General features: G+C 50.0%; 1 protein-coding gene across 1 annotated transcript in view; it reads left to right on the forward strand.

The window, feature by feature from the left end:
- Positions 1–21,676, forward strand: part of flt4 (fms related receptor tyrosine kinase 4) — a gene marked incomplete at its 5' end in the record, with an annotated part of 122,234 nt that overhangs the window by 46,950 nt on the left and 53,608 nt on the right. The window contains 7 exons of the mRNA XM_052013299.1: positions 10,851–10,981; positions 11,376–11,544; positions 14,538–14,674; positions 16,357–16,537; positions 18,504–18,621; positions 19,232–19,386; positions 20,193–20,358. Coding sequence (XP_051869259.1) covers positions 10,851–10,981; positions 11,376–11,544; positions 14,538–14,674; positions 16,357–16,537; positions 18,504–18,621; positions 19,232–19,386; positions 20,193–20,358 — 1,057 coding nt within the window. The remainder of the gene's footprint in view (positions 1–10,850; positions 10,982–11,375; positions 11,545–14,537; positions 14,675–16,356; positions 16,538–18,503; positions 18,622–19,231; positions 19,387–20,192; positions 20,359–21,676) is intronic.

Below are 21,676 nucleotides of genomic sequence, written 5' to 3' on the forward strand. Positions count from 1 at the left end.
CTCGGAGCATGGGCACGGTGTGTCTGCTGCCCATTGACTGGTATCCGACGTGGTTCACTGTACACAGGCCACGTCCTGCAAGCTCCACAGACACTCTGCTTCTCCTGAATGCTTTGTGCTGTAATCAGAACCAGATCAGCCCTTTCTTGTTGCAACACTGGGTCATGTGGACCTGAGTACCTCTGAACCCCCTCCAGACTGAAAGGCAGACGCTTCCTTTTAGAGTCATAGAGTCATACAGCACAGAAACAGGCCCTTTGGCCCAACTTGTCCATGCTGACCAACTTGCCTACCTGAGCTAATCCTATTTGCCTGCATTTGACCCATATTCCTCTAAACCTTTCCTATCCGTGAACCTGGCTAAATGTCTTCTGAATGTAATTTTCTTGGATTCATCAAATCCCTGCATTGCATTTATCATTCCCGAGCAAGAAAATTGCCCCCCTCCCTATCCCCTCCCTGTCTAACTGGTCCGAAATCCTTCATCATCATTCAACACACAGTCCCCAAGGAGACAGGGAGCCTGGTGGCATGGTGCCAAGACAACAACATTTCCCTCAGTGGCAGCAAGAGTTCAGTAGCTTCATGAATCGGGGCAGAGGACACACCCCAGTCTGTATCACTGGTGCTGGGGAGGAGATGGTTGAGAGCTTCAAGTTCCTAGCTGTAAATATCTCCAACAATTTAGAACAAAGAACATAGAACAGCACAGCACAGGAACAACCCTTCGGCCCACGGTGTTGTGCCTAATGACACCTAATCCCACCTCCCTGCACACAGTCCATATCCCTCCATCCCCAGCCTGTTCGCATGTCTGTCTAAATGCTTCTTAAACACCTACGTTCACTTTAGCCACCCTTTTCTGCTTTATGTAATTATAAAAAACTTTTATTATCTGGTTTTATATTTTGCGCAAGTTTACTTTCACAATCTACCTTCCCTTTCCTCATTGCTTGCTTAGTGGTTCTTTGTTGCTTTTTAAAAGTTTTCCCAATCGTCCAGTTTCCCACTACTCTTGGCGACTTTGTATACATGAGCTTTTAGCCTGATGCCTTCTTTTATTTCCTTAGTTATCCGCGGCTGGCTCTCCCCACCCTTACTGTCCTTGCTTTTAACTGGAATATACTTTTGTTGAGCACTGTGAAAAATCTCTTTGAAAGTCTTCCACTGTTCCTCAATTGTCCCACCACACAGCCTGTGTTCCCAGTCTGCGCTGGCCAACTCCTCCCTCATCCCGTTGTAGCCTCCCTTGTTTAGGCATAATACACTGGTTTTAGATCGAATTGTATGAGCCTCCATTGGTACGAGAAATTCAGTCATACTGTGATCACTCTTTCCAAGAGGATCCCTAACTACGAGATCATTAATTTTCCCTGTCTCATTGCACAGGACCAGATCTAAGATCGCATTTTCCCTTGTAGGTTCACGAACATGCTGGTCAAGGAAGCTGTCATGGATAGGATGCTTCCTATGGCGCATTGATAAAAGTTAGTGAGGGTCAAAGGGACATGCCAAATTTCTTTAGCGTCCTGAGGAAGTAGAGGCGCTGGTGAGCTTTCTTGGCCGTGGCGTCTGTGTGGTTGGACCAGGACAGGATGATGTTCACTCCCAGGAACTTGAAGCTCTTGACCTCAGTACTGTTGATGTAAACAGGAGCATGTGCACTGCCCCCCTTCCTGAAGTCAATGACCAGCTCTTTTGTTTCAAATGCGCTGGTTGGTAGTTAATTGGCCACTGTAAATTGCCTAGTGTGTGGGTGAGGGGTAGAATATGGGGGGGGGGGAATAGATGCGAATGTGGGGAGAGTAACAAATGGGATTAGCATGGACTCAGTGGGCTGAAGGGCCTGTCTCTATAACACCTGTATACAGTCATCCTGCCTACACTAATCCAATGCTTTCTGTGCTCTCCACGTTCCCACCAATACCCTGGGAGGAGAGGAACCCTCATGTTGGACTCACTGAGGAACTCGCCCCCACTAGTGTCTCCACAACAGGAACCTGGGGACGAGATGTTCTAGGGCTAAAGGCCCTGTGGGTAAGCTCCAGGAATCAGTGGGGTCTCCCTGGGCAGTAGCAGGGGTTTGGGAGGTGTTGTTGGGAACGTTTACCCTGCCCTTGACTCCCTATAGCAAGGTCTCGCCACCCTCTGCTCCATGACTCCCTGCACTATCCAGTATCTAACCAGCCTTCCTGGGAAAAGCTGCTCCCACAGCACCAACCATTCCAACACACTCCCACATTAAAGCTGAAACTTGACGCATCCTCTCCCTGTGGACTGAGCACAGAATTCTCAGAAATACATCAATTATATTGGGAGAAAACAAACAGGTCAGTGGATTGTAATTGGTACAGATGGTGCAGCCTTGAAGCATTCCAAGGAAATGACTCTAGACAAGACCCTAGTCAGACTTCGAAGATCATTGTAATCTTAGCCCAGGGCCTGGTTTACTCATCAGATCTTCACTGGAGGCCACATTCCACCAACTTAGCGAGAGGGATCAAAGCCCAAGCAGTCTGAAATAAGGACGTTGGGTTTCAGTTGCAGATGAATGGGAGAAAGGGGAGAGGAGTCTGACCTAAATATCCCACAGGACCTGAGCAAGGGAAAGAACCAAGACAGGTGCTTTGAGAGCGAGGGACAAAGTTTGAAGAGCAGTGATAGTTTCCTGGCCAAAATTCCTCAGGCATCTCATGGAAATGACATTAACTGGGACTTTGCCAATGCCTTGCTCCATTCAGAGTCACAGAGTTATACAGCACAGAAACAGGCCCTTCAGCCCAACTCATCCATGCCAACCAAGTGGCCTTCCTGAACTGTTCCCATTTGCCTGCATTTGGCCCACATCCCTGTAAACCTTTCCTCTCCATGGAACTGTCCAAATGCCTTTTAAATGTTGTCACCTACCCGCCGGTACCACCTTGTCTGGCAGCTCGTTCCACACACGCACCGCGTCCTGTGTGATAAACCTGCCCCTCAGAACCCTTTGAAATCTTTCCTCCCTCACTTTAAACCTGTGCCTCTAAGTTTTGGACTCCCCTCCCCTGGGGAAAAGACATTGGCTGTTCACCTGACCTACGTTCATCATGATTTTATAAATGTCTCAGAGGTCACGTACGCTCCAGGGAAATAAATCATTATTTTTGCTGAGTTTCCAGCGGGAACAACAGGCGGACACAACATGGAGAGGTGTGAAGCACAGCACTTTGGTATGAAGGGTAGGTGGAGGGGCAGGTAGTGTTGCGGAGGCAGGGAGTCTGCAGAAGGACCTGGACAGGTTGGGAGGATGGGCAAGGAACCGGCAGATGGAATACGGCGGAGGGAAGTGTGAGGTTATGCCCTTTGGTAGGAAGAATAAAGGTGTAGACTATCTTCTAAATGGGGAGACAATTCAGAAATTGAAGGGATTTGGGAGTCCTAGTGCAGGATTCCCTGAAGGTTAACTTGCAGGTTGAGTCAGTAGTAAGCAAGGCAAATGCAATGTTAGCATTCATTTCGAGAGGACTGGAATATAAGCAAGGGTGTACTGCTGAGGTGTTGGTCAGACCACATTTGGAGTATTGTGAGCAGTTTTGGGCCCCATACCTAGGGAAGGATGTGCTGGCATTGGAGAGGGTCCAGAGGAGGTTTACGAGAATGATCCCAGGAATGAAAGGGTTAACGTATAAGGAGCGTTTGATGTCTCTGGACCTGTACTTGATGGAGTTCAGAAGAATGGGGGGGGATCTCATTGAAACCTACTGGATACTGAAAGGCCTGGATAGAGTGGACGTGGAGGGGATGTTTCCATCAGTGGGAGAGTCCAGGATCTGAGGGCACAGCCTCAGAATAAAGGGACATCCTTTTAAAACTGAGATGAGGAGGAATTTCTTCAGCCAGAGGGCGGTGAACCTGTGGAATTTGTTGCCACAGACGGCTGTGGAGGCCACGTCATTGATGAGACCAGATCTGGCGCATTGTGTACAGTACTAGTCTTCTTATTTAAGGAAGGATGCTAAGGCATTGGAAACAGTTCAGAGAAGGTTTGCAACCTGGAACGGACAGGTTGTCTTCTGAGAAATTGTTGTAGAGTTTGGGCAATTTAGAGGAGGAAAGTGAGGATGATTGAAACATATAAGATGCTGAGGGAGTTGAAGGTGGATATGGAGAGGGTGTTTCCTCTTGTGGGAGAACCTGTCTACAGTTTTGGTTCCTCTGCGGTTTTGGTTCCTCTGTGGACAGCTTTGGTCGCCCTGTTATAGGAAAGATGTGGTTAAGCTGGACAGAGTGCAGAAAGATTTACGAGGATGTTGCCAGGACTTGAGGGCCTGAGATATAGGGAGAGTTTGGCCAGGCTGGGTCTTTATTCCTTGGAACGTAGGAGAATGAGGGGCGACCTTATACAAGTGTTTAAAATTATGAGAGGCATAGATAAGGTGGACGGTAACAGTCTTTTCCCCAGGGTAGGGGAGTCCAAAACTGGGAGACATAGGTTTAGGGTGAGTGGGGAAAGGTTTAAAAGGGACCTGAGGGGCAACTGTTTCACGCAGAGGGTGGTGAGTGTATGGAACGAGCTGCCAGAGGAAGTGGGTGAGGTAGGTACAACAGTGTCATTTAAGAAGCACTTGGACAGGTACATGGAGGGACGGGGCTTGGAGGGATATGGGCCGAACTCAGGGAATTGGGACTAGCTGGGTGGGCACCGTGGTTGGCATGGACTGGTTGGGCCGAAGGGCCTGTATCCGTGCTGTGTTGCTCTGTGACTCTATGACCTAGAATTCAGGAATCTGGTTTGAAATGTATGAGACTCCCACTTGAAGCAGAGGTGACAGAACGGAGTGATACTAACCAAGTGCAGGCAGATGGGATTAGTTTGAATGGCATCACAGCTGGTACAGGCATGGTGGGCCAAAGGGCCTGTTCCTGTGTTGTTCTGTTCTACCTTCATGTTCCATGAGGCAAATTCTTCTGTGTCAGAGAATTGTGAGTCTGTGGAACTCTCTTCCTTGAAAGGCAGTAAATAACCGTTCACCTCCCTGCTCGCCAGGTATCCACTTACCTCTGCATTGAAATGTCCAAAGACTCTATTTCAATGCAGAGGTAAGTGGATACCTGGTGAGCAGGGAGGTGAACGGTTATTGGGGTAGAAGGGAATGTAGAGTTGGATTGTGGTCAGATCGGCCAAGAGCTTATTGAATGGCAGACCTGGCTCAAGGAACTCCCAATTTGTATCTTAAAGGGCAGAGAAGCTGGGAGTGTTCTGGAAGTGGTTGAGAGTTTAAGAAGCATACAGTGTTTATATTGCAACTGGAGGCACACATTATCAGGCTGGGTCTGGTTACACTTTAGGATGTAATCAAAGAGAGTTTGCAGAGGCATTTGAGGGAATGGCCCCAAGTATGTGGGAAACGGGAGAAGCTGGGATTATTCTCCATAGAACAGAGGAGGATAAAGGGAGAGGTTTATAAAGTGTTATTTCAACAGTAGGTCAGAAGATACTGTTCCTAGTGGAGGGAGGGTTGGTGACAGGGGAGGGGCGGACAATACTTACCCGGTGTGAGCTGTTGTGATCTTTGAGGGCTGAAATAGAGCCTGGAAGGGTGGTGGGAGGAGATTTAACGGGAATTGGAAGGGGAAAGATTCAGAGAGTTGGGGGGGTAAGAGTTGGGAAATGCAATTAGTTGGAGAGCTCTTTCAAGGAGCTAGTACAGACACGTTGGGCTGAAGAGCCTCCTTTGCTGTGTGATTCTTGCCTCAGTCACCGCCCGAGAGAGCTGTGGGAATCCCAGAGTGAGAACCACATCAGGTCTGACCGCAAGGCATCTGCAGTTGAATGGCCGTCAGTGTTCAGGCAACAGAAGTCAAGTTACATCTGTGGACCTGAACCTTCACAAGACTGACTCTGTTCAGTCGCAGAGAATAACAGGAGCTGGGCTGATGGAGAAAATTTAATTCACAGCAGTATAAAGATACATCTAAAGGAGCATTATCGGATAACAGCAGAAACCAAGCCACAGGAGCAGATGACTGACAAATGATCAAAAGCTCGGTGGGAAAGGAAAAGGAGAGGGGAGAAACGGAGAGGTTCAGGGAGGGAATTCCAGAGCTCAGGGCCCAGGCAGCTGAAGGAACCACCACCTGTGGTGGAGCCTTTAAATTCAGGGATTGTCCAGAGGCCTGAATTGTTGGAGGAACGCAGAGGGTAGTGGGTATATGGAACGAGCTGCCAGAGGAAGTGGGTGAGGCAGGTACATTAACAACATTTAAAAGACACTTGGACAGGTACACGGATAGAAAGGTTTAGAGGGATATGGGCCAAATGCAGGCAAATGGGACTATCTTAGCTAGGCACCTTGGTCAGCATGGATGAGTTGGGCCGAAGGGCCTGTCTCCCTGCTGTGTGACTCTATGAGTGGAAAGTTCTCAAGAAGGTGGAGGAGATCCCAGAGGTAGGAAGGGATGAGACCACAGAGGGATTTGAACTCGAGGGGGGAGAACTTTAAACCTCTGTCTCAGAATGTTTTGCCACTTCTCACTGGTGTATTTATAAACTCATCCAGTGATGTTCGTTTCCTGTGGAGCCACGAGAGCTGGAGGTGTCCATTGCTACAGGGAGGGGTTGGGTAACGTGACGATGGATTGGAGAAGGTCAAGTTGAAGGTTGTTTTTCTGACTGTTGCTGTGTGGTAGGGGCTGGAATACTGAAGCCTTGGGTATGACTGCGCTCGGTGACAGGAAGCCGCTGCTGTGTGTTCGCACAGAGCCCAGAGCCTTGTCCTGGTTGGAATCCCGGGGGACGTTGGACAGGAAGTCTTCCTTCCCCACTTTGTTTACAGAGCTGCACTTTCGAGCTGCTGCTTGGATCTTGTACAGAAAGAAGGAGCAGGAAGCTGGATGATATTCTCTGCTGGGACAACAAACTGAATGTCAGCCCTGAGAACAGTCTCACTGTGCATTTCCGAAAGTCATTGGAAAGGCAGATTGTGCAGTTGTTTGGTGCAGCCGGGACCCACCCTCCTTGGACCGAGTTCTTTCTTGTCATCTCGAGGCAGGGGCGGCAACCCTGAGGCTGGCTTTTAATCCCCCTCCCTCACTGGCCTGGTAGGAGGAGGGGGGGGTGACTCAGTCATCACCGTTAGCGGGGTTGGCATAAGCCGATGCTTGCACTGGGCTGCCTCAGAACACCTTGAGGAGTCGACTCCATCGGCACAGACTATAGTCCACATTTACAGCCTCAGTTGCTGAGTGTGGCTGTTTATATCACATCCACACCATTAACCTTTCCTTTCAATGAACTCAAGATTGGTGAACTGCATCCTTTTAAAATCCATCATGACTAATTTCTTGTCTATTTTCTGCCTCTGGGTTTTTCCCTGTTGAGTCCCTCCAACCTGTTCCCCATCCGTCAGCTCAGGGCTGACACCGGACCTCAATCTTGCCTCCTTGCCCATCTCTATCTCATCTGGTTCCCTTGGTGCCCTGAGACCCTGAGCAATGTGATAATGACCAAGCCATCTGCTTTTAAGCTGTTTGAGTGAAGATCCCGGTGCCAGAACACCAAGAGAACTCCATGCTCATTCTTAAATTAGATCAAAAGGTGTTCAGTGGGACCGGGTGTTGTTGTAAACAAATCACAGCAAATTAATCTACGGTCCACCAAACAATTAGGAAAACAAACAGCACCTTGACCTTCATTATCAGAGGCTATGAGTGGGAGAGAAGAGACATCTTGTTACAATTTCCCAGGGTTGGGGAATCAAGAACTAGAGGGCACAGGTTTAAGGTGAGAAGAGAGATTTAATAGGAACCTGAGGGGCAACTTTTTCACCCAGAGGGTGGTACGTATATGGAACAAGCTGCCAGAGGAAGTGGGTGAGGCAGGTACATTAACAACATTTAAAAGGCACTTGGACAGGTATGCAGATAGGAAAGGTTTAGAGGGATATGGGCCAAACGCAGGCAAATGGGCTCAACAGATGGGAATCTTGGTCAGTGTGGACCAGTTGGGTCGAAGGGCCTGTTTCCGTTCTGTATGACTCTACACTAGGGGTTCAATGAGACCAAAGCTAGATGTCACCAAGGCCCTAAATAAACTATTAACCATCAACTTTGCCAATTTAACCAGTTGTAGTGATCGCCTCAACCACTTTCTTACGCATTAGTGGCCCAGTGCCAGTAAACCCTCACCAGTGGCTGGAATGATCCCAGTGGTGGAACACACCTTCTACAGGATGCAGCTCACCGAGACTCCTCAGGCAGCACCTTCCAAGCCCACCAGCTGGAAGGACAAGGGCAGCAGAAGCACGGAGAACACCACCCCCTGGAAGTTGCCCTCCAAGACACACCCCATCCTGACTGGGAAATATATCTCCGTTCCTTCACCATCGCTGGGTCAAAGTCCTGGAACTCCCTCCGGAACAGCACTGTGGACCCACACCTCAAGGACTGCAGCGGGTCAAGAAGGCAGCTCACCACCACCTTCTCAGGGGCAACTAGTGATGGGCAATTAAACGCCGGCTCAGCCAGTAAAGCCCACACCCCTTGAATGACTTAACAAAAAGGTCTGGCCTCCATATCTAAGGAAGGATGTACTTGCCATAGCAGGAGTGCAGTGAAGATCCGCCAGATCAATTCCCAGATAAGGGTTTGCCCTGTGAGGTGAGATTAAGCTGGCTGGACCTGTATTCTACAGAGTTTAGAAGGATAAGAGAAGATCTCATTGAAATGTACAAAGTTATGACATGGCTTCATTAGGCAGACTTAGGTGGCGAGGACCAGGAGTTATGGGCTGGAAATAAAGGCTCATCATTCAGCACAGTGATGGGGAGAGGACGGTGAACGTTCCGAGTTCTACACCCATGAGGCTGCGGAGGTTCAGTCACTGAGTACTTTAAAGGCGGAAATCAATGGATTTTTGGATATCAAGGGATTCAAGGAGTATTGTGGTGCTATCATGATCTGTTTGACTGGTGGAGCAGGTATTAGGGGCTGAATGGCCTACTTCTAATTTGGAAGGCATAGCTGGTAGACCCACTGCCTCACAGGTTCGATCCCGACCTCCGGCGCTGTCTGTGTGGAGATTGTATTTTCTCCCCGTGACCGGGGTTTTCCCCTAGGTGCTCCGGTTTTCTCCCACATCCCAACAACGAGCAGATTGGTGGGTTAATTGGTCACAGTGAACCGTCCACAATGTGTGGGTGTGATGGAGCACATGTGAGGGGAGAAGTTGTGGGGTTTTGGCAAAATCAGGAGTGGGGAATGGGACTGTGGGATTTCTCTGCTGGGAGCAAGCTCGGACCCAGTGAGCCAGATGATCTCCTTCTGTCTTGTAACAAGTCAGTATTTCTTATATTCTGGCACCACTGAGCAGAGGCGAGTAGGAGATTCATTTCAACATCCCCAGCAGTGCGGAACTCACTCACTTCTGCACTGTGTTTATTAGTCTAGTTGATGAGCATAGTGTAGGGTTCCGACATAAACCTGACCATAGAACGATACGGCACAATACAGGCCCTTCGGCCCACCACCTGAGCTAGAGTGAGGAGAGTACAATATAAATCTCTGAAGGTGTAAGGAGGTGGTGTGTGGGTGAGAAAGGGAGCAGACTGGAATGTGTACGGAGTATGGAAGGAACCAAACAGGTGAGTTCTGAAGTGTTTGTACAATGATTCTGTCCATTTTTACAAGTAATATTTAATTGAACAGCCAAAGGCACTTGAACAATGCAACAACAGCAATTTGCATTATCATGATCACAGAGCAATACAGCACGGAAACAGGCCCTTCAGCCCAACACGTCCATGTCGACCAAGGTGCCTTTCTGAGCCAGCCCCATTTGCCAGCATTTAGTCCGTATCCCTCTAAAACTTTCCTATCCAAGTGTCTTTTAAATGTCATTATTGTACCTGCCTCACCCACTTCCTCTGGCAGCTCGTTCCATACATTCACCACCCTCTGTATGAAGAAGTTGCCCCTCAGGCCTGTTTTAAATTTCTCCTTTCTCACCTTAAACCTGTGCCCCTGAGTTTTTCAATCCCCAACCCCGAGGAAAGGACCGTGACCATTCACCCTATCTGTGCCCCTCATGATTTTATACACCTCTATAAAGTCACCCCTCAGTCTCCTACCCTCCAAGGAATAAAGTCCCAACCTGCCCAACCTCTCCCTATAACTCAGGCCCTCGAGTCCCGGCAACATCCTCGTAAATCTTCTTTTCACTCTCCCCGCTCTTTCCAGGGAAAATCCCTGGGCCTTTTATGGAATGATATTGGATAACAGTTGGCAAAAGCCACAGGGAGATTTCAGGACAAGAGACAAAAGGTTTGGGTGCAGGTGGAGGGATGAGAAGTTGAGGGAGGGAGTTCCAGAACTCGGGGCTCTGGCTGCCAGTAATGGAGTGAATTCACTGAGGGATACGTAATGGGAGTGATTACACTGGGGGATATGTAATGGGAGTGATCACACTGAGGGACACGTAATGGGAGTGATCACACTGGGGGATACCAGAAGTGGTTGAGTGTGGAGGTCAGCGAGGATACCAGGAAGGCCATGGACACAGATTGCATTCCTGGATCTGTGAGCAGTGAGTGTGACCAGAGGTAGCAACAGGTGTCAGAGGGAGGGAGAGAACTTGGTGTCTGGTGAACCAGCAAGTTTGGCCAGTGGTTGAGGACACAACACTGCCCCTACAACACAGTTGCCTGTCCTAGGTCAGGTTGGGATAGTCTCCTGGCAATGCTGACGAGTTAATCCATCTGGATGAGGCACAGTGAGCGTTGTGCCCAGACTCTAAGTGGTTAGGAGTGGGCAGGGTGTGGGAACTGAATCTGCCGATGGATTCTATTGAAATGAATGGCTTCTGTTATCTGCAGATCCCCAGAACCCCTTCCTCAACACCTCGCCCAATGGGACCCAACAGTTTCACATTTTGACCGTGAACAGCCCGTTGGTCACTGTGCCTTGCTTGGTGTCCATCCCGTCCCTCAACGTCACTCTGCGGGAGGTGAGTCATCACTAACCTGTCTTTGCTTTCAGATCTTTTCCAATTTATTCCCAACAAGATCAACAATTTTCATGTCAACAAACATCTGCTGGAGGAACTCAGTGGGTCGAGCAGCATCTGTGGGGGCGGGGGGGGGGGGGCGGTGGTGGAAAGGAACTGTTGATGTTTCGGGATGGAACCCTGCATTGGAACTGATCATGAGTCCTGATGCCGGGTCTTGACCAGAAATGTCGACAATTCCTCTGCCCCTACAGATGCTGCTCGAGACGCTGAGTTTCTCTGGCAGGTTGTGTGTAGCTCCAGACACCAGCATCTGCCGTCTCGGGTGAATCTGCGTTGCTCCAGTTCTGTTGGTGCCGGCCTTCTAATCAGTTCTCTCTTTGCCCACTCTCAGGGATTTACCAATTCTGTCATCTACCCAGATGGAACCAACGTGATATGGAACAATAGAAAGGGGATGACTGTTCCCAAAACCAGGCTTGAAAACTTGTTTCACATAACTTGTGAATCTGTCATTGGTGACAGAGTCTTCTCAGCCACACCCTACATCATCAACGTCATAGGTAAAGCTCTTGTTACTTGTCTGTTTCTCTCCAAGTATAAAATACTCTGACCTAGTGCATCCTTCCTTTGTGACTCTCGCTTGCTGGGTGGGAGCCTAGCAGTAGTTTTTTAATAGAGGGCTTTCACCTGCCTCTGTGGATCCTGGGTACATTCATCCTCCATTGCAATGAGAAAGCAAGGGGACATAACCACTCGCCAATCCCGCAGGCCGAGCGAGGGACGAGAGGAAGAGACACAGAGGATGAGGAACAGCAGGGTCCCTCTCAGGTTGCAGGACGATGAGTATCTTGTGAAGAAGTGCCGACGGTTCCCTACATAACTGCCAACATCTTGAGCGTAGCCCTGTAGTCAAACACAAAAAAATTCACAAATGTGCTTTTAGTTACTCCACTGCACTCCAAAGTCGAAATCCTCATGGGAGCACAGTGAGGGCAAGAAGTTGTGATGGTTCTTCTCCACATATAGTGAGTAATCCGCAGGGACATCCTGCACTAGTTCGGACCCGGCACAGGGACTCTCTCCAATAATTTCAGTGGCTGGGAATGGCTGCAAGGGACTTGGTAAGTACTAGTTAATTTAGATCTTTTTAATATTTACACAGTCTTATGTATTTTGTGAATTTTAAATCAATTTTGTTTGGTTTTAATGGATTTTGATTGGAGTTATGAAACATTTTCAAACATTCAGAGGCTTTGGCATTTTTGACAGCCGGCTAAGCAAGCAGAGGGGCTCAGCTGTCAACACTTTACTCATCTCTCTTTGTGGGTATGGCTTGTTCTGACACCTCCCCCCCATGCAATCACTTCATGGGGCACTGTCAATAACCCAGACCTGCCCCAAAGGATCCAGCTCGCTCTTCACCAGTACTTACAGCCATCCAGGCCCCTCAAAGTGTGGTATTTATTCAGGCCTGTGGTCAATGCTGGGTGCTCACTGCTGACTGTGAATTCTGCATCTTGAAATGCAGGCTAACACATGGTGTGCACAGTTCACAATGCAATCTTTCCGTCTCTGCCTTAATTCAGTGTTCACAGCAATTCCCATTCTCCTTTCACTTTCACACGGTCTATCTCGGACTCTCCCCTTTCTTAGACCACTAGACCACAAGACCATAAGATATAGGAGCATAATTAGGCCATTCAGTCCATTGAGTCTGTTCCACCACTTAATCATGGCTGATTTTTTTCAACCCCATTGTCCCGCCTTCTCTTCTTAACCCGTACCAAACAAGAACCTATCAATCTCTGCCTTAAGTACACCCAATGACTTGGCGTCCACCACCGTCTGTGGCAACAAATCCCACAGATTCACCACCCTCTGGCTGAAGAAATTCCTCCTCATCTCAGTTCTAAAGGGATGTCCCTTTATTCTGAGGCTGTGCCCTCAGATCCTGGACTCTCCTACTGATGGATTCTCTCCACATCCACTCTATCCAGGCCTCTCAGTATCGTAGGTTTTAATGAGAAGCAGATCTTGACTGCTCCATCTCCATTTCAGGGGGTCAAGATCAAGTTTATTGTCAAGGGTATAAATGCATGAAAATGAGCGTTTTGCAGAAGCAGCACAGTGGATTACAACATGACAAGCATGGGTTAACATAAACTTAAATTAACATAAATTATACATAACTTACACAACACAATAAACATAATGACACGGGCACAAGTTGAGAGAGAAAAAGAAATATAATCCAAGGTAGTGTTGGGTTTTCCAGTCGGTTCAAGAACCTGACGGCAGTGGGGAAGAAGCTGTTGTTAAACCTTGAGGTGTGGGGTCTTCAGGCTCCTGTACCTCCTGCCTGATGGCAGCATCGAGAAGAGGGCATGGCCCGGATGGTGGGGGTCCCTGATGATGGATGTCGTCTTCCTGAGATGGCACCTCTTGTAGATGTCCTCGGTGGGGAGAGCTGTGCCCGTGATAGAACTGGCTGAGCCCTCTGCACCCTGTAGCCTCTTGCGATCCTGTGCATTGGAGCCTCCGTACCAGGCTGTGATGCACCCAGTCAGAATGCTCTCCACTGCACATCTGCAGATGTTTGTCAGGGTCTTCGATGACACACCAAATCTCCTTAAGCTTATTGGAAAGTGGAGATGCTGGTGCATCTCCAAGGTTCTATCCATGTGTTGGATATTTGACTTGTATCCACTGGAGTTTGGAACAGTGAACATAAGATTCTGCGTGGTCTTGACAGGGTGAGAGAGAAGGGGAGCGTATCTAGATCTAGTCACTGGTTAAAAGCAAGCTCTCTGTGTAAGAGAGCAATGAGGTGAAGTTCCTTCTCTCAGAGGGTCCCAGAACCTGAATCAGAATCAGGTTTATTATCACTGTCATATGACGTGAAATGTGTTGTTCTGAAATAAATATTACTATAAATTACAAAGTAAATACATAGTGTAAAAAAAGGAATAACGAAGTAGTCTTTATGGACCGTTCAGAAATCTGACGACGGAGGGGAGGAAGCTGTTCCTGAATCGTTGAGTGTGGGTCTTCAGGCTCCTGTACCTCCTCCCCGATGCTAGCAATGTGAAGAGGGCATGTCCTGGGTAGTGAGGGTCCTTAGTGATGGATGCTGCCTTCTTGAGGCATTTCCTCAAGATGTCCAGGATGGTAGGGAGGGCTGTTCCCGTGATGGAGCTGGCTGAGTCTACAACCCTCTGCAGCCTCTTGCGATCCCGGGCAGAGGAGCCTTTGGTGGTGGTGAGTCTTTGGAACTCTTCACCTCAAAGGGCAGTGGGAGCCGAGTGTTTGAGTATTTTTAAGGGAGGGGCAGATGGATGCTTGATAGGTAAGGGGGTTGAAAGGTTACCAGGAGTAGGTGGGAATATCATGTTGAGGTTATATTCACACCAGGCGTGATCTTATGAAATGGAGGAACAGGTTCGAGGGGTCCGAGGTCCACTCCTGCTGGTGATTCACACGTTTGTACTTGGATGAGCTGAAGCAGTTTCACCCTCCGTGTGCGAACCCTTTCTAATCTGCACCTTTCCTAAAGGACGGCAGATTTATAAGATCACACTGAGCCCTGATCGCCCAGAACTGGTCGTCGGAGAGAGGCTCGTTCTCAACTGCACCGTCAACGGGGAGTTCAATGTGGTCGGTAACTTCCAGTGGGAGTACCCGGGGAAAACGGTGAGTCAGCAGGATGCTCTTTTGTGAAATCCCATTCCCCACTATCCAGGCCTGCGTTGCCGGAAGATCCAAGCAGTGGCTCTGGCCACATCCCATTTACTCTGTGCCGATCACAAGGATTCCCAGTAATGCAATGGTGCCGTTATAATTGCAGGAAAATGCTGCCCGTTCATGCAAGTTCACTCTGAAATAGACTAACTGTGGGATTTCTGTGTGTGAGTCATTTATCATAGAAGGCAGATGCACAAGGTTTGATCAGTAAGTTTGCAGATGTCATGAAATTAGGTGTTGTTGATAGTAACGAAGGTTATCGTAGATCACAGGGGGATCTTGGTCAGTTCGGGAAGTGGGCCGAGGAGTAGCAAATGGATTTCAATACAGATAAGTGTGAGGTGATGTATTTTAGAAAGTCCAACCATTCTAGGGCTTGTACTGTGAATGGCAGGGCACGAGGGAGTGTAATGGAACAGAGGGACCTAGGAGTACAAGTGCAGAGTTTGTTGAAAGCAGCATCACAGGTAGACAGGGTGGTGAAAAAGGTGTTTAGCACGCTGCCCTTCATCAGTCAGGGTACTGAGTACAGGAGTTGGGAAGTTATGTTGCAGTTGTACAAGTCATTGGTGAAGCCGCACTTGGAGTGCTGTGGACGGTTTTGGTCGCCCTGTTATAGGAAAGACGTGGTTAGACTGGAAAGAGTGCAGAGAAGATTTACGAGGATGTTGCCAGGACTCAAGGGCCTGAGTTATAGGGAGATGTTGGCCAGGCTGGATCTTTATTCCTTGGAACGTGGGAGAATGAGGGGTGACCTTATAGAAGTGTTTAAAATTATGAGAGGCATAGATAAGGTGGACGGTAACAGTCTGTTCCCCAGGGTAGGGGAGTCCCAAACTAGGGGGCATAGGTTTAGGGTGAGAGGGGAAAGATTTAAAAGCGACCTGAGGGGCAACTTTTTCCACGCAGAGGGTGGTGAGTGTATGGAACGAGCTGCCAGAGGAAGTGGGTGAGGCAGGTACAACAGTGTCATTTAAGAAGCACTTGGATAGGTACATGGAGGGGGGGGGGGGAGGGGCCTGGAGGGATATGGGCCGAATGCAGGGAATTGGGACTAGCTGGGTGGGCACCGTGGTCGGCATGGACTGGTTGGGCTGAATGGCCTGTATCTGTGCTGTAATGCTCTTTGGAGACTTACTGTTTCAGCGCCAGGATTCAGTGTGTGATGGGGGTGAGCGGCTGTGGGCTATGGGAGGGGATTCAGTGGGTGGGGGGAGTCGATGATAGGGGAGAGTGTCCGTGGGCTGTGGGAGGAAATTCAGTGGGTGGGGGGAGTCAGTGATTGGGGAGAGTGTCCGTGGGCTGTAGGAGGGGATTCAGTGGGTGGGGGGAGTCGGTGATGGGTGAGAGTGTCCGTGCGTAGTAGGAGGGGATTCAGTTGGTGTTACTGGCTATGGAAACAATGTGGGTACATTAATTTTAAGGTATTAAATTTAACTGAATGTCACAGCCAACTGTGGGGCTGTGTTCTGAGGGGCTGAGGACTGTGGGGCTGAGGGGCTGTGGGGCTCTGTGCTGTGGGCTGCTCCTGCTTCTGAAGTCTGCTCCGCATCCTGAAACGCTTGGGCGCGAGTGAGCTTGGTCCAAGTTCTACCTCAGGTCACACTGACAAAGCCTCTTGCAATCTTTAGTTGCACAGGGGCGACCAGCAAGTGGTGATCACCGACCGTAAACGGCAACTGGACAGTGGCTCGGAACTGAGCAGCACCCTGATCATCAGCAATGTGTCCACCGCCGATCGAGGCACCTATGTTTGCAAGATGGATAACAGCTTCAGCGTTGAGGAGAAGAGGGCCGAGGTCATTGTGTATGGTAAGGTGGTTCCCCCATTGTCCTCTGGAGTGGGAAATGTGAGGGGATATTGGAATCAAGGAGAGGGCAGCTTCACCGCTTCCAAATCCCAGCGACTCGGAGAGGCGTTGCACCCTCAAGACAGCCTGGAGTGCTGTCTTAATATTATTTCTTTATTAGTCACATGTACATTGAAACACACAGTCAAATGCATCTTTTTGCGTTACTGAGAATGTGCTGGGGGCAGCCCGCAAGTGTCACCACGCTTCCGGCGCCAGCACCTTATCTGTGCCCCTCATGATTTTATAAATCTCTTTCAGGTCACCCCTCAGCCTCCTTCGCTCGGGGAGAACAGTCCCGGCCTGTCCGATCTCTCCCCATAACTGAAGTCATCCGGTCCCGGCAACATTGTTGTGAATCTCTTCTACCCCCTCTCCAGATTATTCACATCCTTCCCAGTGTGTGGAGACCAGATCCGCACACAGTGCTCCAAGTGCAGCCCAACTTGTACAATTGTAACATAACGGCCTAACAGCTGGACTCAGTGCCTCGGCCAACGAAGGCAAACGTACCATACTCCTTCCTCAGCACTATCTCTGCCTGTGTCACTACTTACAGAGAAACATCTACATGTACCCCAAGGTCTCGCTCTTCAATAACAGGTTAGAAGAACGAGGGGTGAAATATTAAGAACCTAATAAGGCTCGACAGGGTAGATGTCGAGAAATTTTGCTGGTGGGAGACTCATGAACAAGGGACAGAGCTACAAAATAAGAGGTTGGTCATTTAAAACTGAGGTGTGTAAGAATGTCTTCTCTCAGAGGGAGGTGAATGTCCTGAGTTCTCTGCCCCCGAGGGTGGTGGAAGCTGGATGCTTTTAGATATAGATATTAGATATATTTAAGATAGAGATAGCTAAATCTTTGGGAGATCGAGGAATTGAGGATTATGGGGAACTGGCACAGAAGACATGAGTCCAGCACTGATCAGTCATGGTCCTACTGAATAGGGAAGCATGGAGGCAGACTCCTGCACCTATTTCCTATGTTTTTGAGAGCACAGATGATCACAACGGAACAAATACATCCAAAGGAGATGGCCATGAAATCTAGGAGTTTGAGCAGATAACTGAATAGTTTGTACATTCTCCCCGTGTCTGCGTGGGTTTCCTCTGGGTGCTCTGGTTTCCTCCCACATTCCAAAGATGTACGGGTTAGGAAGTTGTGGGCATGCTGTGTTGGTGCCGGAAGCGTGACGACACTTGCGGGCTGCCCCCAGAACACTCTACGCAAAACTGTGTGTTTCAATGTACATGTGACTAATAAAGAAACCTTATCTTACATATTTACAAACTCCAACAGGAATTCCAGAAATGCATCAATCATGTTCAAAAAACATTACACTCTTCCATTATTTACCTGGCTTAAACATCACGTCCCCGACACATCCTGATCCACAAAGACAATTAGCCACAATCAAGCCGTCGTCTCACGGTTGAATAACTGAGACACTAGAGAACCATTTCTGCCCAAGAGCCAAAGCAAGGTTAAACTAACATTTTATAAAACACTGAGCAGGCATCAGCTGACTTGTGAATGCTGCTTATCTGATGCTGTGTGCCTGTGATGCTGCTGCAAGGAAGAGTTTTATTGCACCTGTGCACACATGGACCTGTGCATCTGACAGTAAACTTGACCTTGACTTTGAGCATTGTGGCCAATCTCAGGAGCACGCTTTAAAAGGATATAGGACACCGGGGAGGTTTTTGGAAAGTGTCAGAGACAGGTAGCACTTCCTGTAAAGTGGCTGATGTGGACCTCCGCAGAATGGTGATGAATGTGGGGGATGTGTGACTGAGTAACTAGACAGGACAGGCTTGAGGGGCCGAGTGGCCTACTGCTGGGTTCTGAGCTGCTGACCATTGACCAGAGAGCGGCTGGCTCTGGAAGCCGTCCCACTCTGACTCCTGCTCCGTCCTCATTGCCAGAGAATCCGTTTATCCATCTGGATTATGAGGAGAAGCCGGTGATCGAGGCGAGGCTGGGACAGAAGAACGTGCGGCTGACGGTGCAGGTCCGAGCTCATCCCTGGCCTGAGATCCACTGGTGAGTCAGGCCCAGCCCTCTCCCCCCTCACCCACCCCCTCCGCTACTCTTACCCCCGCCACTCCTCTAACCCCCTCCTCCTCTCCCCCCTCCCCCTCCCCTCCTCTCCCTGACCTCCTCCCCTCCTCTCCCCTCCTCCTCTACTCCCCCTCTCCTCTCTCCCCCTCCCCCTCCTCCACTCCCTTCCCTCCTCTCCTCTCCCCTCCTCCTCCATTCCCCCTCCCCTCCTATCCCCTCTCCCCCTCCACCACTCTCCTCCCCTTCCCTCTTCTCCTCTCCCCTTCCACCCATCTCCTCTCCCTCCGTCCCCTCCCCTCCATCCCCCCTCCTCCAACCCTCCACGTCCCCACCTCCTCCACCCCTCCCCTCTCCCCCTCTGCCTCTCTACCCTCCGCCTTTCTACCGCCCTCCTCTGCCCTCCAATCACTCCCCCACCTCCCTACACCTCACCCCAAAGCACGGCCAACCCCCCTCCTTTGCCCCTCTCCCTCACATCTCCATACTCTCATCCCCGCTCTCCCCCCCCGCGTCCCCACGCTCTCTCTCCTCGCCCTCCCCACCTCCCTCCCTCTCTCCCCCTCCACTCACATCCTCCCATGTTCTGCCACAGGATCAAAGACGGGAAGCCGGTCAGGAACTGGCCGACTGCGCCGAGCCTGAGGATCGAGGAGGTGTCCGAGCAGGATGCGGGGGTCTACACCATTATCGCCCGGAACCCGAGGGCCAAGCTGGAGAGTCAGCTACAGCTGCGGCTCATCGTCAACGGTGAGGTGTGGGAGGGAGGGAGGGGGGGGTCAACCCCCAACATCTGCACACCTGTGCAGGTCGTGCTGCAGACACCCCCAAACACGGATATTCCCAAAAACTCTCCGACTCTTGAGGTTTGAGGTCTCCATCCCACTGCCCCTCACCCAGAGAGCTGTGCACAATCCCCTCCCTGGGGGATGGGTCCCCCCCCCCCCCCCCCCCCCCCCACACACACACACACACACACACACACACACACACACACACACACACACACACACACACACACACTGACCCTCACTGGGGGACGGGTCGTACACATACACTGACCCTCACTGGGGGACGGGTCCCACACATACACACACAGACTAACACTGGGGGACGTGTCTCTCTCTCTCTCTCTCACACACACACGCGCGCGCGTGCGCGCGCACACACACACACACACACACACACACACACACTGTTTAAAGACTTACCTAACACCAACATTACTTAAACACCAAGCCAGGTTGGTGCCAACTTACCCTGGGTAGAGTTTAGCCAGTGAAACCCCCACAGCTGGACAGGTACAGGGTTATTTCTGAGACCCTGACATCTCTCGGCCTGTCTCCCCTCCTCCTCCCTCCGAGTAACCACCTGATGTGACAGGTGACCTCACCTGGTGAGGGTTGGTGTCTGAGGGCTGTGGTGGGCCAAGGTGAGAGGGACAGAGTCCTGTGTCAGGTATTTCTGAGCCAGGCCGGGGATTGTACAAAACCCTCTTCTGCCCATGTCTCCGACTGCAGTCCAACACATGGCTTCTTTCTTGTTTTTTGGAACAGTCCCACCGCAGATCCATGAGAAGGAAGTGGCTTCTCCAACCAACATCTACCCCCGTGGGAGCCGGCAGACGCTGACGTGTACCGTGTATGGGATCCCCACGCCTACACGAGTGCTGTGGTACTGGAGGCCCTGGGGACCATGTGGACCGAACTCCTACCGCAGTCTGTGAGTACCTGTGGCCCCCACCCTGAGCTCACCTGTCCCACCACGGTGTGTGAGTACCTGTGGCCCCCACCTGAGCTCACCTGTCCCACCACAGTCTGTGAGTACCTGTGGCTCCCACCTGAGCTCACCTGTCCCACCACAGTCAGTGAGTACCTGTGGCCCCACATGAGTTCACCTGTCCCACAACAGTGTGTGGGTACCTGTGGCCCCCACCTGAGCTCACCTGTCCCACAACAGTGTGTGAGTACCTGTGGTCCCCACCTGAGCTCACCTGTCCCACCACAGTGCGTGAGTACCTGTGGCCCCACCTGAGCTCACCTGTCCCACAACAGTATGTGGGTACCTGTGGCCCCCATCTGACTTCACCTGTCCTACAACAGTGTGTGTACCTGTGGTCCCCACCCTAAGCTCACCTCTACAAGGTCCCAGTTTATTTGTTAAAAGCACTACAAAAGGACATCCAGTGTCAAAACACTATAACTAATAAAGAAAGTTGAGGAAAAACCATGCAAACTACAGAACTACAGGAATAATGTTAACACCCACAAAACACACCCGCAACACTTCAGATAAGAATCACATTTTCACCGTCCACGACACACACAGTCCTCCCACCGCCCCTCCCACAGTGTGACCCTCCCTCAGAACTGCCCCTCCCACAGTGTGACCCTCCCTCCCCTCCCTCAGTACCACCCCTTTTTTTTACAATTAGTACGTCTTTATTACATATTACACACGCACTACACATTAACTGCCAGCACAGACCACAAAAAGAACACAATACTACCAAACATCTAGGCAAACGCAACAACACTCGCCTCACCACCCCCCCCCCCCCCACAGTCTTGGACACGGCCTGGAAACCACTGTCCAGACCGACTGACGGAGGCACAGTTTCTAATCAACAAATAGTAAATCCATATTACATATTACACATGCACTACAAATTAACTTCCATCACAGACCACAAAAAGAACACAATTTTACCGAACATCTAGGTAAACGCAACAACACTCGCCTCGCCCTTCAGTACCGCCCCTCCCAGTGTGACCCTCCCTCAGTACCGCCCCACACTTTGGTCTGGAATCTGGGCTCAAATCTCTGATCAAACAAAGCAACTGATCCCACAGTAAGGGAAGGCGTTAAATTCTGAGGTTGTCCAGAGACTGAGAATAAACGCCAATAATGACTGAACTTTAACAGTGGCAAGAGATTTCAAACAATCAAAGCAATAGTCTATTTCAGGCGATATGGAGTAGTTTATGAAGGTGTCATTGAGTTATGTGTCCAATGCAAGCATAACCCACTGTGCACCTTG

The sequence above is a fragment of the Pristis pectinata genome, chromosome 4 (genome assembly GCF_009764475.1).
Source record: "Pristis pectinata isolate sPriPec2 chromosome 4, sPriPec2.1.pri, whole genome shotgun sequence".
NCBI classification, from domain to species: Eukaryota; Metazoa; Chordata; class Chondrichthyes; order Rhinopristiformes; family Pristidae; genus Pristis; species Pristis pectinata.